Below are 12,222 nucleotides of genomic sequence, written 5' to 3'. Positions count from 1 at the left end.
GGGCTCTCAGGCGGATGGATATACAATACATCCTACATGGTCCTTTTGCATGCAATGCCAGTCATGGCTGCAGAATCCATCAAATGCTTGTGGCAGTCATTAGAATCTCCGTATTCGATCCACACAGAAATGCTCATCGGAGGCATGTCACATACGATATGGGGGGGTTGGGGGGGCCTTAAGTGCTGAGAGTCACTGCGCAGCCAGCCAGACAGAATGGGGGTGGGCGGAGAAACCCCTCCTCTTTATTACACCCCACCGGATCTGTAATCTCAGAAGCTATTCCACAGCATAGCTCTCGTTAGCTATATCCTCCGTCGTACTGCATGAACATACGATGGAGAACATCGCCAACAACCCCCGAGAGCTTAAGTCATTAACAATATAGTGCGTACATGCTAGACGTTATGCGTGATAACGAGGGTGGTTATCGTGCATATCCTTTGCAATAACATCTAGTGTGTACGCACCTTTAGAAAAGCAACTGATCGCGCACAAGATGGCTGCCTCACCCTCAGGAAATATGAAAAGTACATGGAGTCCTGTAGGTAGAATATAAAGAATTATTGGTACTTGTTTCCTAGCACGGCCACCCCGATTTACATCGGGGTGGTCGTGTCGGAAAAATCGCGTCGATCGCATCGCATGCGATTTGGTCGCATGCGATGCGATCTACGCGACCCGATTTTTTAATTGAATCAAATGTGAATAGGGTCCCTGGGACCCGATTTTACATTGGATTCAATGTAAAATATTCCCTAGACCCCCAAATTTTACAACGTAAACCCACTCCACGATAGACGCCAACCCGAAGCGTGGCGAGCGCAGCGAGCCCGCGAGGGGCGGCGGTGCGCGTCCTCCGACCTTTTCATTCCCCTACTATCCACGTCGGCGTGGAGTTGAGAATATATAGTGTAGCGAGCCACTGAGCCCGAAGCGTGGCGAGCGGACGTGTATAACTTTACAGGTATACGCGTCCGCTTGCCACGCTTAGGGCTCGGTGGCTCGCTGCGCTCGCCACACTATATATTCTCAACTCCACGCCGACGTGGATAGTAGGGGAATGAAGAGGTCGGAGGACGCGCACCGCCGCCCCTCGCGGGCTCGTTGCGCTCGCCACGCTTCGGGTTGGCGTCTATCTTGGGCTGACGATGGGGCCATATATAATGTGAAATGGGTCATATTGGCCCATTTCACATTTTTTCCAATGTGAGATGGACTTAATCAAGTCCATCTCATCTTGTGCCATTATAATGGCACAAGACTGACGCGATGCTCACGATTTCAATGTTAAAAAATATTTTAACATTGAAGCCTATAGCAAAATCAGGGGCATCGCGTCGGTCGCGTCGGGACCAATGTTAATGGTCCCGACGCGATGCCCCCGATTTTTCCTTTGCCGGCAAAATGGACCTGATTTCAAAGGAAATCGGGTCCATCGTTGGGATCGTGTACCTTAACTTAAAGGTACACGATCCCAACGATTGTGGCCGTGCTAGGAAACAAGTACCGAATTATTATTATAAAATATTTCTTAAGCAGTAAATATTCAGGCGAATACAATTATCAAATGGTAGCTAGGTGTATAAGGGAAGGTAGGCGTAGGACTGTAAAAAAAAAAAAAAAGAACCTAAATTAGTTTTACAATATAATTTGGACATTAAAGGGTATTTAATTTGAACTCATCGAGATCAAATCTACTGCTCGCATTGCCAATGTATAGAAAAAGGCAGTAAAATAATGAAAAATATTCCCCCGTGCCCTACGTTGGCTTCTTGATTTTAAGATTAACAGTTAAAAAGTCCTCGGCTAAAATCACATTTTGTCCTATTAGAATATTTTCTGTTTGCGTCTTAAGTACAGTCACGTCTTCATCTCCTTCTGCGACCTGTCCGGGAGGCTTGTACCTCTGACTGAAGTGCGTCAGGACCAGCTGCTTGGCTCCGCAGAGCTTGGCAAATTCCGCCGCCATTTTGGGTGTGCTGTGGCCATGTTCTATGGCTTTGTCCATCTGGCCATCATCTAGAGTCGCCTCGTGAATCAGTAGGTCAGCGTCCTGACAAAGTTCAGCGGCCCCCGCAGCAGCGACGCCTGAGCAATCGCCTAGGATGCAAACTTTCCTTCCCGGCACAGGGTCTCCCAACACATCCGATGGAGAAATAGTTTGTCCGTTGTCGAGGAGGACAGTAGAACCAAGCTTAAGTTTTCCGTATACAGGCCCAGGCTGGATACCTGTGAGGGGGGAAAAAAACAAGTACTTATGCAGCCATAACTACAAGGAAAATCAATAATAATAATAATATACAGTGCTGGCAGCCATTTTGTGGCCTGAACAAAGATTCACTTAAATGCAACCTACTACAGGCAAACTGTGGCCCTCCAGCTGTTGTGAAACTAAACCTCCCAGCATGCCTTGCCACAGTTTAAGTATTCCCTAACAGTGAAACTGTGGCAAGGCATGATGGGACTTTAGTTTCACAACAGCCGGTGGGCCATATTTTGTACATGCCTGTATGAGAATCACTGGTGATCAGTACCACATGAAACCTATAAAAACCACTAATCAGTGCCTCAGGGAAACCTATTAAAATAATCAGTCCATGAAAATAAATCTGTTTTTATTAAATTGAGTTAGGAAAAAAAAAACGAATTTTCATTGGAAGCTGAACTGTGCAGTTGCAGTTCTTATATCAAGTGCATGCAATCACAAGTGTATTGAGAATATTTTATTTTTCCACCTATGTTACGAAGTCACTAGAAAATGGGGAAAATAGGTTTAGCTCCCTTTTCTTTAAGATGCAAGTTAAATTTAAGTTTCGGTCACCATCATTATGCAGAACTTAAGCGGAGGAGGACGAAGAAGGGGTGACCCGATATATATCTGCAGAAAGCCATCACATAAGGCTGCATATATCAAACAGGTCTCCCAAAAGGAACCAGTAAAGGGTAAAATATCCAGTCTTTCATCCTCGAAGCTGCCACTGCAGCAGTGGAGTATGGTTGTATTTGTGGTGCTCTTCTTGGATGCCTGTGTGATTACTTCTGTAATCTGTCTGGATATAGCCTGTGTGATAGGGGCATGACCTCTCCAAGCTCAGCAGCATCACAGACTGCTGTTCTGTGTTCCTAAAGGACCTCCTGTCCTGGATAAATATATAGGGATTGCTCTCAAATAATCTAGTACAGCAGATGCAGTTTCCTCTCCTTTCATTCACCGGCTGTGGGGGGGGGGGGGGGAGAGGATGGGACACAATCTCCGGTACTTGTTTCCTAGCACGGCGCCCGTCGCAGGTGCTCGCATACCTTAACTTAAGGTATGCGATGGACGTGACTGACGCGATTTCAGGACTATTTTTAGCCTTTTCCCCGACAATAAAAAAATCGCGTCCATCGCATGCCTTAAGTTAAGGCATGCGATGCGACCGATGTGATGGACGCGATTTTACATAGGGAGCAATGTTAAATGGGCCAATGGACCCGATTTTTCATTGTATACCCACCCTTATGGGTATTTTACATGTGAAATGCCCCCCCCCCCCCCCATTGTTAACGCCACCCCACGATGAACGCCAACCTGAAGCGCGGCGAGCACAGCGAGCCCGCGAGGGGCGGTGGTACGCGTCCTCCGACCTTTTCATATCCCCACTATCCACGTCGGCGTGGAGTTGATCTTATATAGTGTGGCGAGAGCAGCGAGGGGACGCATAATATCTGTGAAGAATTGCACGTGCTCTCGCCCCGTTTTGGGCTCGGTGGCTCGCCACACTATATAAAATCAACTCCACGCCGACGTGGATAGTGGGGGTATGAAAAGGTCGGAGGACGCGTACCGCTGCACTCGCCATGCTTCGGGGGTTGGCATTTGACCCATCAGGGTGGGTATACAATGAAAATTGGGGTCTGGGGGGCATTTAACATTGGGCCCAATGTAAAATCGGGTCTCAGGTACCATTTGACATGGGTTCCGATGTAAAAAATCGCATTGATCGCATCGCATGCGATTTGGTTGCATGCGATGGACGCGATTTTTTTGGACCCGATGGATACAATCAAAATCACTGGCGTTGTTCTAGGAAACAAGTACCCAATCTCCTTGTTCAGGCAATCTGTGATACGCCAGCTGCTGTGGAACTACACGTGTCAGCTGTTAGGGCATGCTTGGATGTATAGTTCTGCAGCAGGTGGAGTGCTGCAGAGTGGCTCCTCTCTGTCATATTAAGTGATATGAAAAGGTGATGGGTGTGGTTCATTAGATCGAGTTTTTCACTTTTTTTGTGTGTCAATGTCGAAACCTCTGTATGTGGAGCCGCAATCACAGTGTGCCGCATCACACGCCATGCGTCAAAATTATTTTATTTTTTTTAATATTCCCCAAAAAAACTCAACCATACTAATGTCGACCAGCAGACGTAACAGACACTAAAAATACTACTTTCAATGTCATCCATCTGTGAGGGACAATGAGATCTTCTAGTGTCCCAATCATTATAAGGACGGACAAATTATTTATTGATTGTCTTTGTTAATAGCAGATTCATATTGGCAGCATTATTTTACCGGTATTTCGAGTTTTTCTGGTAACAAAGTCTTGCTTCATCCATGTAATAAAATACTTCTAGAACAGGGAATGCGCAAAATAGAACGTGTGCTGTATAAACGTGGAATTATCTGGATACCGGAAGCGCAGAAAATTATTTCCAGGCTAGAAAGTGGGAAAAGAAATACGGAGATTGGACGCTTTAGCTAGCGGAACTGTCCCTGAGACAGCACTAGGGTATCCAGTCTTTGGCCCTTATTCTGGTCCATTCGCAGTTTTGCCTGCGTTTGCACAGGGACCGATGTTTTGTTAGTGCGCACACGCAAACATTCTGTTTGCCGGGTGCACGCACGCAACACAGCGGGTGGGGGGGAAGAGAGGGGGCATGGGGCGCCGGGGAGCCCCATTAGCTGAAATAATGCCCAGCATTTCATAGGAGTTCTCATGCTAATGGGGGCATGACGGACAGGCAGACAGCTCTGCCCACTTCCCCCCCGAGCGTCCACGCAAATACAAGCGCTTTCAGAGTCACTTTTATATGCATGTGCCTTCGCCATCATTCGATGGTCACCGTCCATCGAACGATGTGGGCGGATCACACCAGGCTGCGAATGGATATTACTGTGAAACATCCATTCGTAAGCCCCTGCGCCAGCCAACCATTCGCAAGGCTGGGTTTGGTGGACTCGAGAGGCTGCAAATTCGCAGCCATGCAAATCAACCAGAATAACCCCCTTTGTCCTCTGTTGCGCAGAAACCGGATATTGGTGCAATTACTCATCTCCACCTATCTAGAATGGACAGGGTTGTAAGGATGTTCAAGATGTTCTTGTACACAATATCATTAAGCATTGTGTATTTACACAGCACACACAAACACACACACACACACACACACACACACACACACACACACACACACACACAAACGGGGGAAATTTACTAAGATGGGAGTTCTATTTCACATGGGATCTATTTCTATGGGTAACCAACCAGAATCGACGGTACTTGTTTCCTAGCAGGGCACCCAGATTTCCTACATACGGTAACGTAGTGAAATCGCATCGCATTGCATGAGCCATTGTAGTGCCGTGCCATGTGATGAGATTTTTTTAAATGTAATTTATTCACTGCTCTGTATGCCCCAGGGGATCTCATCGCATTGCACCTCCCGCAAAATCACATGCGATTTTATAGGGTGTGCGATGCCATTACATTAACTATACTATACAAGCTGTTCAGCTTGGCGGGTATGTGCTCCCTATGTGATAACTGTACTGTCTCTGCTTAATGTTACCTTCCTGGCTGTTGCAGCGACCAGTGGCGCCGCTGATGGCTGCCTAGGCGCTGTGCAGCTCGGCGGGTATGTGTTCCCCACATGTAATGTCTTAATGTAATGTATGTAATGCCTTCACCCCCCCCCTTCATCCCTGCTTGATGCTGCACTGTAAATCCACAAAAAATTCCTAGTGTGCGCAAGCATACATGGCCAATAAAGTTGATTCTGATGATATCATTGTATGACATACAATGATGTTTTACGCACCCCCCACTATCCACGCCACCCCGAAGCGTGGCGAGCGCAGCAAGCCCCGTGAGGGGCGGCGGAACGTGTCCTCCGACGATTTCATACCCCTACTTAACCACGTCGGCCTGGAGCCAATTTCATATAGTGTGGCGAGCGCAGCAAGCCACCGAGCCCGAAGCGTGGCGAGCCCCGCGAGGGGACGTGGATTACTTTACGTGTATTCCGCATCCGCTCGCCACACTATATAAAATCAACTCCACGCTGACGTGGGTAGTGGGGGTATGAAAAAGTCCGAGGACGCGTTCCGCCGCCACTCCCCATACTTCGGGGTGGCATGGATAGTGGGGGGGTGCCTAAAACCTCTTTGTATGTCATACAATGATTTTATTGTATAGTTAATGTAATGGCATCGCACACTCTATAAAATCGCATGCAATTTTGCTGGAGGTGCGATGCGATGAGATCCCCTGGGGCATACAGCGCAGTGAATAAATTACATTAAAAAAAACGCATCACATCGCACAGCACTAAAATGGCCGATGTGATGCGATTTTCCTACGCAGAATAGGCCACTAAGCAATTTGCTTAGTGGGCGCCCTGCTAGGAAACAAGTACCGAATCTACTTATTATTTATTTAACTCCTTCTAGAAGATAATAGATAGTGGGTTAGATGTATGAAGCAGTGATAAGGGAGAAGTGGCCCATGGCAACCAATCAGCTGCTCTGTATAACTGTATATTATGCAAATGATATGTTACTTCAGTGCTGATTGGTTGCCATGGGCTACTCCTCCTCTGCCTCACTTCTCCTCCCTTATCACTGCTTTATACATTTACCCCAGTATCTGATTGGTTGCCCATAGCAACATACCATCTGAAATACAACTCCCATCTTCGTAAATTTCCCCCAAAAATGTCTGTACAAAGATGGAACATTTTCAAACTAATTTCATTGGACGCAGGCCTTCCCCTTCCTGCTTGGGGCGGGTGGATGAAGTCACATGACACACACCCATTTCGCAGGAAGCCCGTTCAACTGAAAAGTCCTGACTACACAAAGAACATTCTAGGAATAACCAAAGACTTCATCATGGACTCATTTAGACATCATTAATCGAGGGAAGGTGTATTCAATGACAAGGAATTAAATAAAATACCTCACCACACCTTACCTAGTTCTCTCAGTTTGTTCACATTGAGCTTGCCTGGCCGGTCTCGCTCAACGATCACAAACCCAAAGGATGGAATACGATGGAAGAGTTTGAACGCATTCACAATGAACTGCTCATTTTCAAGGAGCGAGTAAGAACCTTTGTTGTCCGCACAGATGGTCTGCTCTTCTGGCGAGCTGCCATTCACTCGTCCCCAATTGGAGAAGTCCTTATACTCCTCCGCTGGACACTGGTCGTCTGAAGGTACCAATTCATGGACGGAATATGGGAAAGCGAGCTGCGAGTGGGACACTTCCAAACTCATTCGGATGAAGTTCCTCAGACCCACGGGCCCATAGATGTCCACATGCTGCTTACTGGGAGTAGAGCCGCACTGGAGACTGATGGTACAGAGGAACCCAGGAAGCCCGAACATGTGATCCCCGTGCAGGTGTGTGATAAAGATCTTGGTGGTTCTTCCTGTAGCCGCATCAAACACAAAACGGAAAATAGAAAGTTACCAAAATCCGCCACACAAACCATTATTTACAGGTTTATTTACAAAAGTGCATTTGCTCAGAGTTGAGATACATCAGAAATTTACCAAGTTTTGCCTTTAAAAAATATATTATTGCAACTTCAAATCACACAATTCCTCACTTTCAGCAAATCGGAGGCTCTTACATGTGGCCCCACGAAGGAGGGCTTACAAAAAGGTTTTAAGGGTTATAATCTATTAAAGGGGGTGTTTAATTAGGTGTAACTTCGACTAGTCGAAAAAACTACGGTTTATCTTTTTTGGCTCGAATTTACATTCAACCTATTCAATCACAGTGCCAATCTTTCGACTATTTTTTTTTTTTTTGACCAGCGTTTTTCACAGTTTCGACACCAAAAAAAAAAAAAAGACGTGACACTGCATCGGCAAAAAAGGAGTAAAATCCATCCGCATTTGAACAACCGAAAAAACGGACTTCGTTGAATGCCCCCTTAGGCTTTCTCCTTCTGCTTATTATATGGTCCCACTGCCGCCTGTGCGTAGCTAGTAACACTATCCTAGCACCCCAAGCACTTCCAACGTATATGCCCATCTGTTTAATGGATCAGCAGTACCCCTTGTGGATACACACCCAAGGGGTAATGATATCTGGGTGGTGTGGATGATGGTGGTCAAAAGACCAACCCCAGAATCCAGATACAAAAAATCCCGACTGGGGCTCTCTTTAGAAAATTACCCCCTAACCCTCCATTTGCAACCTAATGCAGCAGGCTAAATCTACCCCCCCCCCCCCACACACACACACACACACACACACACACACACACACAGGAGCCTAACCATAACCCCAGCCACCCCACCCCTCTTCTTAGTGCCTAAATCCCAGCCTAACCTTCCATCCCTAAGATGAATTTGCCCAACTGGATGCTGGGTTTATAAAGTGTGGCGAGTGCAGCGAGCCCTGCCAAGGGCCGCGTATCCACGTCCGCTCGCCACGCTTCGGGCTCGGTGACTCGCTGCGCTCGCCACACTATTTTCAATACACCACTAAGCAAACTACGTAATGGGCGCTGTGATAATACACAAGTACCTCCTACAGTAATATACACTTTTGGTACTTGTGTATTATCACGGCGCCCGTCTGCGCAATGTAGTTGGTGTAGTCGGCACGCATGCGATTTGTGTGTGATGCAATGGTAGTTGTGTAGTTTCACAGCGCCCCTGTCTGCGGATCCGATGGCATGTGATTTGATTGCATGTGATGCGATTTGATCGCTTGTGGTGAAATTTGATCGCGTGTGATGCGATGTGATTTAGCACACCCTCACTATCCACATCACCCCGAAGTGTAGCGAGCGGATGCGGTACGCGTCCTCCCGACCTGTTCATACCCCCACTATCCACTTGGAGATTTTATAAAGTGTAGCGAGCGCAGTGAGCCCCGCACGTATTCTTGACGTGTATTCACCATGCTTTGGGCTCGGTGGCCCGCTATATAAAATCAACTCCACGCCGACCTGTATAGAGGGGGTATGAACAGGTCAGGAGGACGCGTACCGCTGCGCTCGCCACGCCACGGGGTGACGTGGATAGTGGGGGTGTGCCAAGTAATAGTGGGGGTGTGCTAAATCGCATTGCATCACATTGCATGCGATTTGCGTGCGATGCAATCCGCAAGCAGTGGCGCCGTGAAACTACACAAGTATCTAATAAGCCTTTTGTAAATAGGACACTACGTAAAGTCTTAACGGGCGCTGTGATAATACACAAGTACTCACTTTTTTTCCTGTATATTTCACAGTGTTAAACTCCTCCGCCCACAAACACCTACCACATATCCATAAGAGTTTTACATTGTGGAGTCCAGTGCCCTCCTTCTCCATGTTCATAAACTACAGCATCAACTTAAAATACCGATGTTGAAGGTTTTTTTTCTTCCATTTTTATTACGGTCGGCAAACTCTCGGTGACGCGGCCGCTCCACCTGCTGAGCTCAGCAGAGCTGGTGACAGCTGCGGTATTCGCAGATCATAAAACGGAATAAGCAGGCAGGCAACACATGGTGGCGAACCCGGGATATTAACTCTGTGGGTCTCATGTTTCACTACAGCGGCTTACTCACAACATTAAAATAGCCACCCAATAAATAATTATGCCGGGATTAGGGGCACTGAGTATCACGGTTTGTGTCCAGGGATTGTGTTTAGAAAAGGAAAATTGCCTGATCAAATAACCCAGCTAACCCCAATAATAAAGATGCCAGTATCAGACATTCTTATAATGGGCCTGATTCAGCAAGTCTCACTACGCAGTGGTTGTTTGCTGCTTAGTGAGTCGCACCCTTTCTCGCAGAGATAAAGTACAGTTTAACACCAACCTCTGCACACTTACCTGCTTTAAGGGGGCTTTTCATGAACTGAGTCTGTGTTCCCTCCCCACAATCAAACAGCCAGCACTCCCCCTCTGTACGAAACACTATGGCCGAGGCCCCTCTGCAGGGGGACGGATATGCAGACCCCGTGCCCAAAAAAGTGACGTCCATAGACATGGCGGCTGATCACATGTAACCTTCAGGGACTCAGAGACCTGTAGATACAGGAAAACATAAAAATATTAAACCTTTCCAAGAACCCCTATAAAAGGAGTTTATTGTACTCAGCAGTACTCACTCCCACCAATACCCATTTCACCCCGCTAAGCCAGGTCAGATTCGGGATCTCTATCCCGGGTCACCCGTTCTACAACTCTTCTTATAACCCAGGATGAATTGCCAAGGTGCGGCATGAAAGGGGTGCAGGGTTCCCAAGACCTGGAAGCCAAGGGCTCTGCCAATGTTGTTACTAGGAAATTATTTGTGCAAACCAACATTATATGGGGTCATCCTCACCATAGCGACTTGTGATGAGGTCAGGCCTCCCACTCACACGTCCTACCTCAATATTCTACAGGGGTGGGAGCAGAGGATAAGGGTCACATCAGAAACGATGCCGCCCCTTGGATTACATTATAAAGAGATAACCTGGTTGATAGTGCAGCTACAAAAGCCTCTAAGTATAAATATATGGGCACTCGTTCTGCATCAGTATTCTTTTATCTTCAACCTGTGGCCCTCCAGATGTTGTGAAACTACATGTTCCAGCATGCATTGCCACATTTTTTTCTATAAGAGCATGCCAAAAAATGTCAGGGCATGCTGGAACATGTAGTTCCACAACATCTGGAGGGCCACAGGTTGAAGACCTGTGATTTATATGGTGCCATAAGGTATCCGCAGCGCCCAATTACAGAGTACATAAATGAGGAATAAGAAATACAGTGACTTACAGCTGAATACTATAGATGACAAGTACAGGGTACACAACCGCACCTCTGAACTGTCCCAATTACTGTCTCGCTATCCCTCCTGTGGGTGGCAATGTCCAGCAGGTTGGACAGTTAGGTTGAGCCAGAGACCACCGCCACTCTGCAGTGCAGCCGGTGATCACTGAAGGAAGGTCATCTATTCAGTGGAGGGAGGGAGTAAAGGGAGACGGGGCTGCCCAGTTGCTAGGGGAGCGCACTAGGCCACACACCCCTACCGAAGGCTATGCCTAAGTGACCCTTAGCTCCACCCCTCAAAACCTCAAAAGTTGTGAGGTATGGATAACCATAGCTGCATCAGCAGAGGACACTGGTAGAAACCTGCCAGATTCGGTGCCATCAAAGATGGTTTAAGTACAAGGAAAAAAAAGCACACGAGGGAAGAGGGCCCTGCTCGTGTGAGCTTACATTCTGAAGATGATACAGAACAACTGTACAGGCTAATGTAATGCACTGTATGGCTAGTAACAGTTGTGCATTGTGTTCTGTAACATATTGTATCAAATAGTATGACACACTGTGCAAAGGCCATACCTACACACAACACATGGATATTGAATTTGGAAAAACACCACACAAAATCTGCATATAAATGATGTATTTGTTCCCCACAGAGCAATACATGGTATGCATGACTATGCAAATGCACAGCACTGAGCACAACTACAGTATCTGCCTGTAGATAAAACAGCACTGTACTATGCTGCATATCATATACACATTATCTTTATAAGGAAGGCAGTCTATGTGTCCTCATGCCCTGACACCCATGCATCCCCTGCTCCCAGATCCTGAGTTGACATACAATATATATTATATACCACTTACTGTATATATACACTAGTATCTGCATGCAAGCTGCTTCCCGGAAGCCCCGGGCCCAGCACACATTAGCAGCGCCAGCGCGTGCTGCACATCCGCCATCTTACTACTCTCACTACAGAGCAGCATTGCCCGAGGATCGGCCGCCATCTTACTACTCTCACTACAGAGCAGCAGACGGGGAATCGACCGCCATCTTACTACTCACTACAGAGCAGCATTGCCCGGGGATCGACCGGCCGCCATCTTTGTACACCCGCTAAGGGAGGCGGGTGGGGGTTGTATTATTATACCCGGAAATGTCCCTGCAAAAGTGCAAATCCAG

The 12,222-nt window shown here is 47.1% G+C and overlaps 1 protein-coding gene across 1 annotated transcript; it reads right to left on the bottom strand.

The window, feature by feature from the left end:
• Positions 1-1,649: 1,649 nt before the first annotated feature.
• On the bottom strand, positions 1,650-12,160 carry ELAC1 (elaC ribonuclease Z 1). The gene is made up of 4 exons (XM_083155189.1): positions 11,904-12,160; positions 10,107-10,301; positions 7,238-7,696; positions 1,650-2,232 (listed from the first exon to the last, which is right to left on the bottom strand). The coding sequence occupies exons 2-4, from the start codon at positions 10,261-10,263 to the stop codon at positions 1,763-1,765; spliced, it is 1,086 nt and encodes a 361-aa protein (XP_083011315.1). The 5' UTR covers positions 10,264-10,301; positions 11,904-12,160; the 3' UTR covers positions 1,650-1,762.
• Between the last annotated feature and the right edge of the window lie 62 nt (positions 12,161-12,222).

This window comes from Crinia signifera, chromosome 1 (assembly GCF_055691185.1).
Source record: "Crinia signifera chromosome 1, ASM5569118v1, whole genome shotgun sequence".
Taxonomy (NCBI): domain Eukaryota; kingdom Metazoa; phylum Chordata; class Amphibia; order Anura; family Myobatrachidae; genus Crinia; species Crinia signifera.
The sequence above is the reverse complement of the archived record's forward strand: the minus strand, read 5'-3'. Positions and strand labels throughout refer to the sequence as shown.

Bases quoted from the DNA above. Each gene is read 5' to 3' on its own strand.
- ELAC1 (XM_083155189.1), bottom strand. From the start codon at position 10,263: ATGTCTATGGACGTCACTTTTTTGGGCACGGGGTCTGCATATCCGTCC. The intron at 7,697-10,106 runs GTAAGTGTGCAG...ATGCGGCTACAG, and splicing joins GAAAAGCCCCCTTAAAGCAG to GAAGAACCACCAAGATCTTT. The intron at 2,233-7,237 runs GTAAGGTGTGGT...CCCCCCTCACAG, and splicing joins GAACAAACTGAGAGAACTAG to GTATCCAGCCTGGGCCTGTA.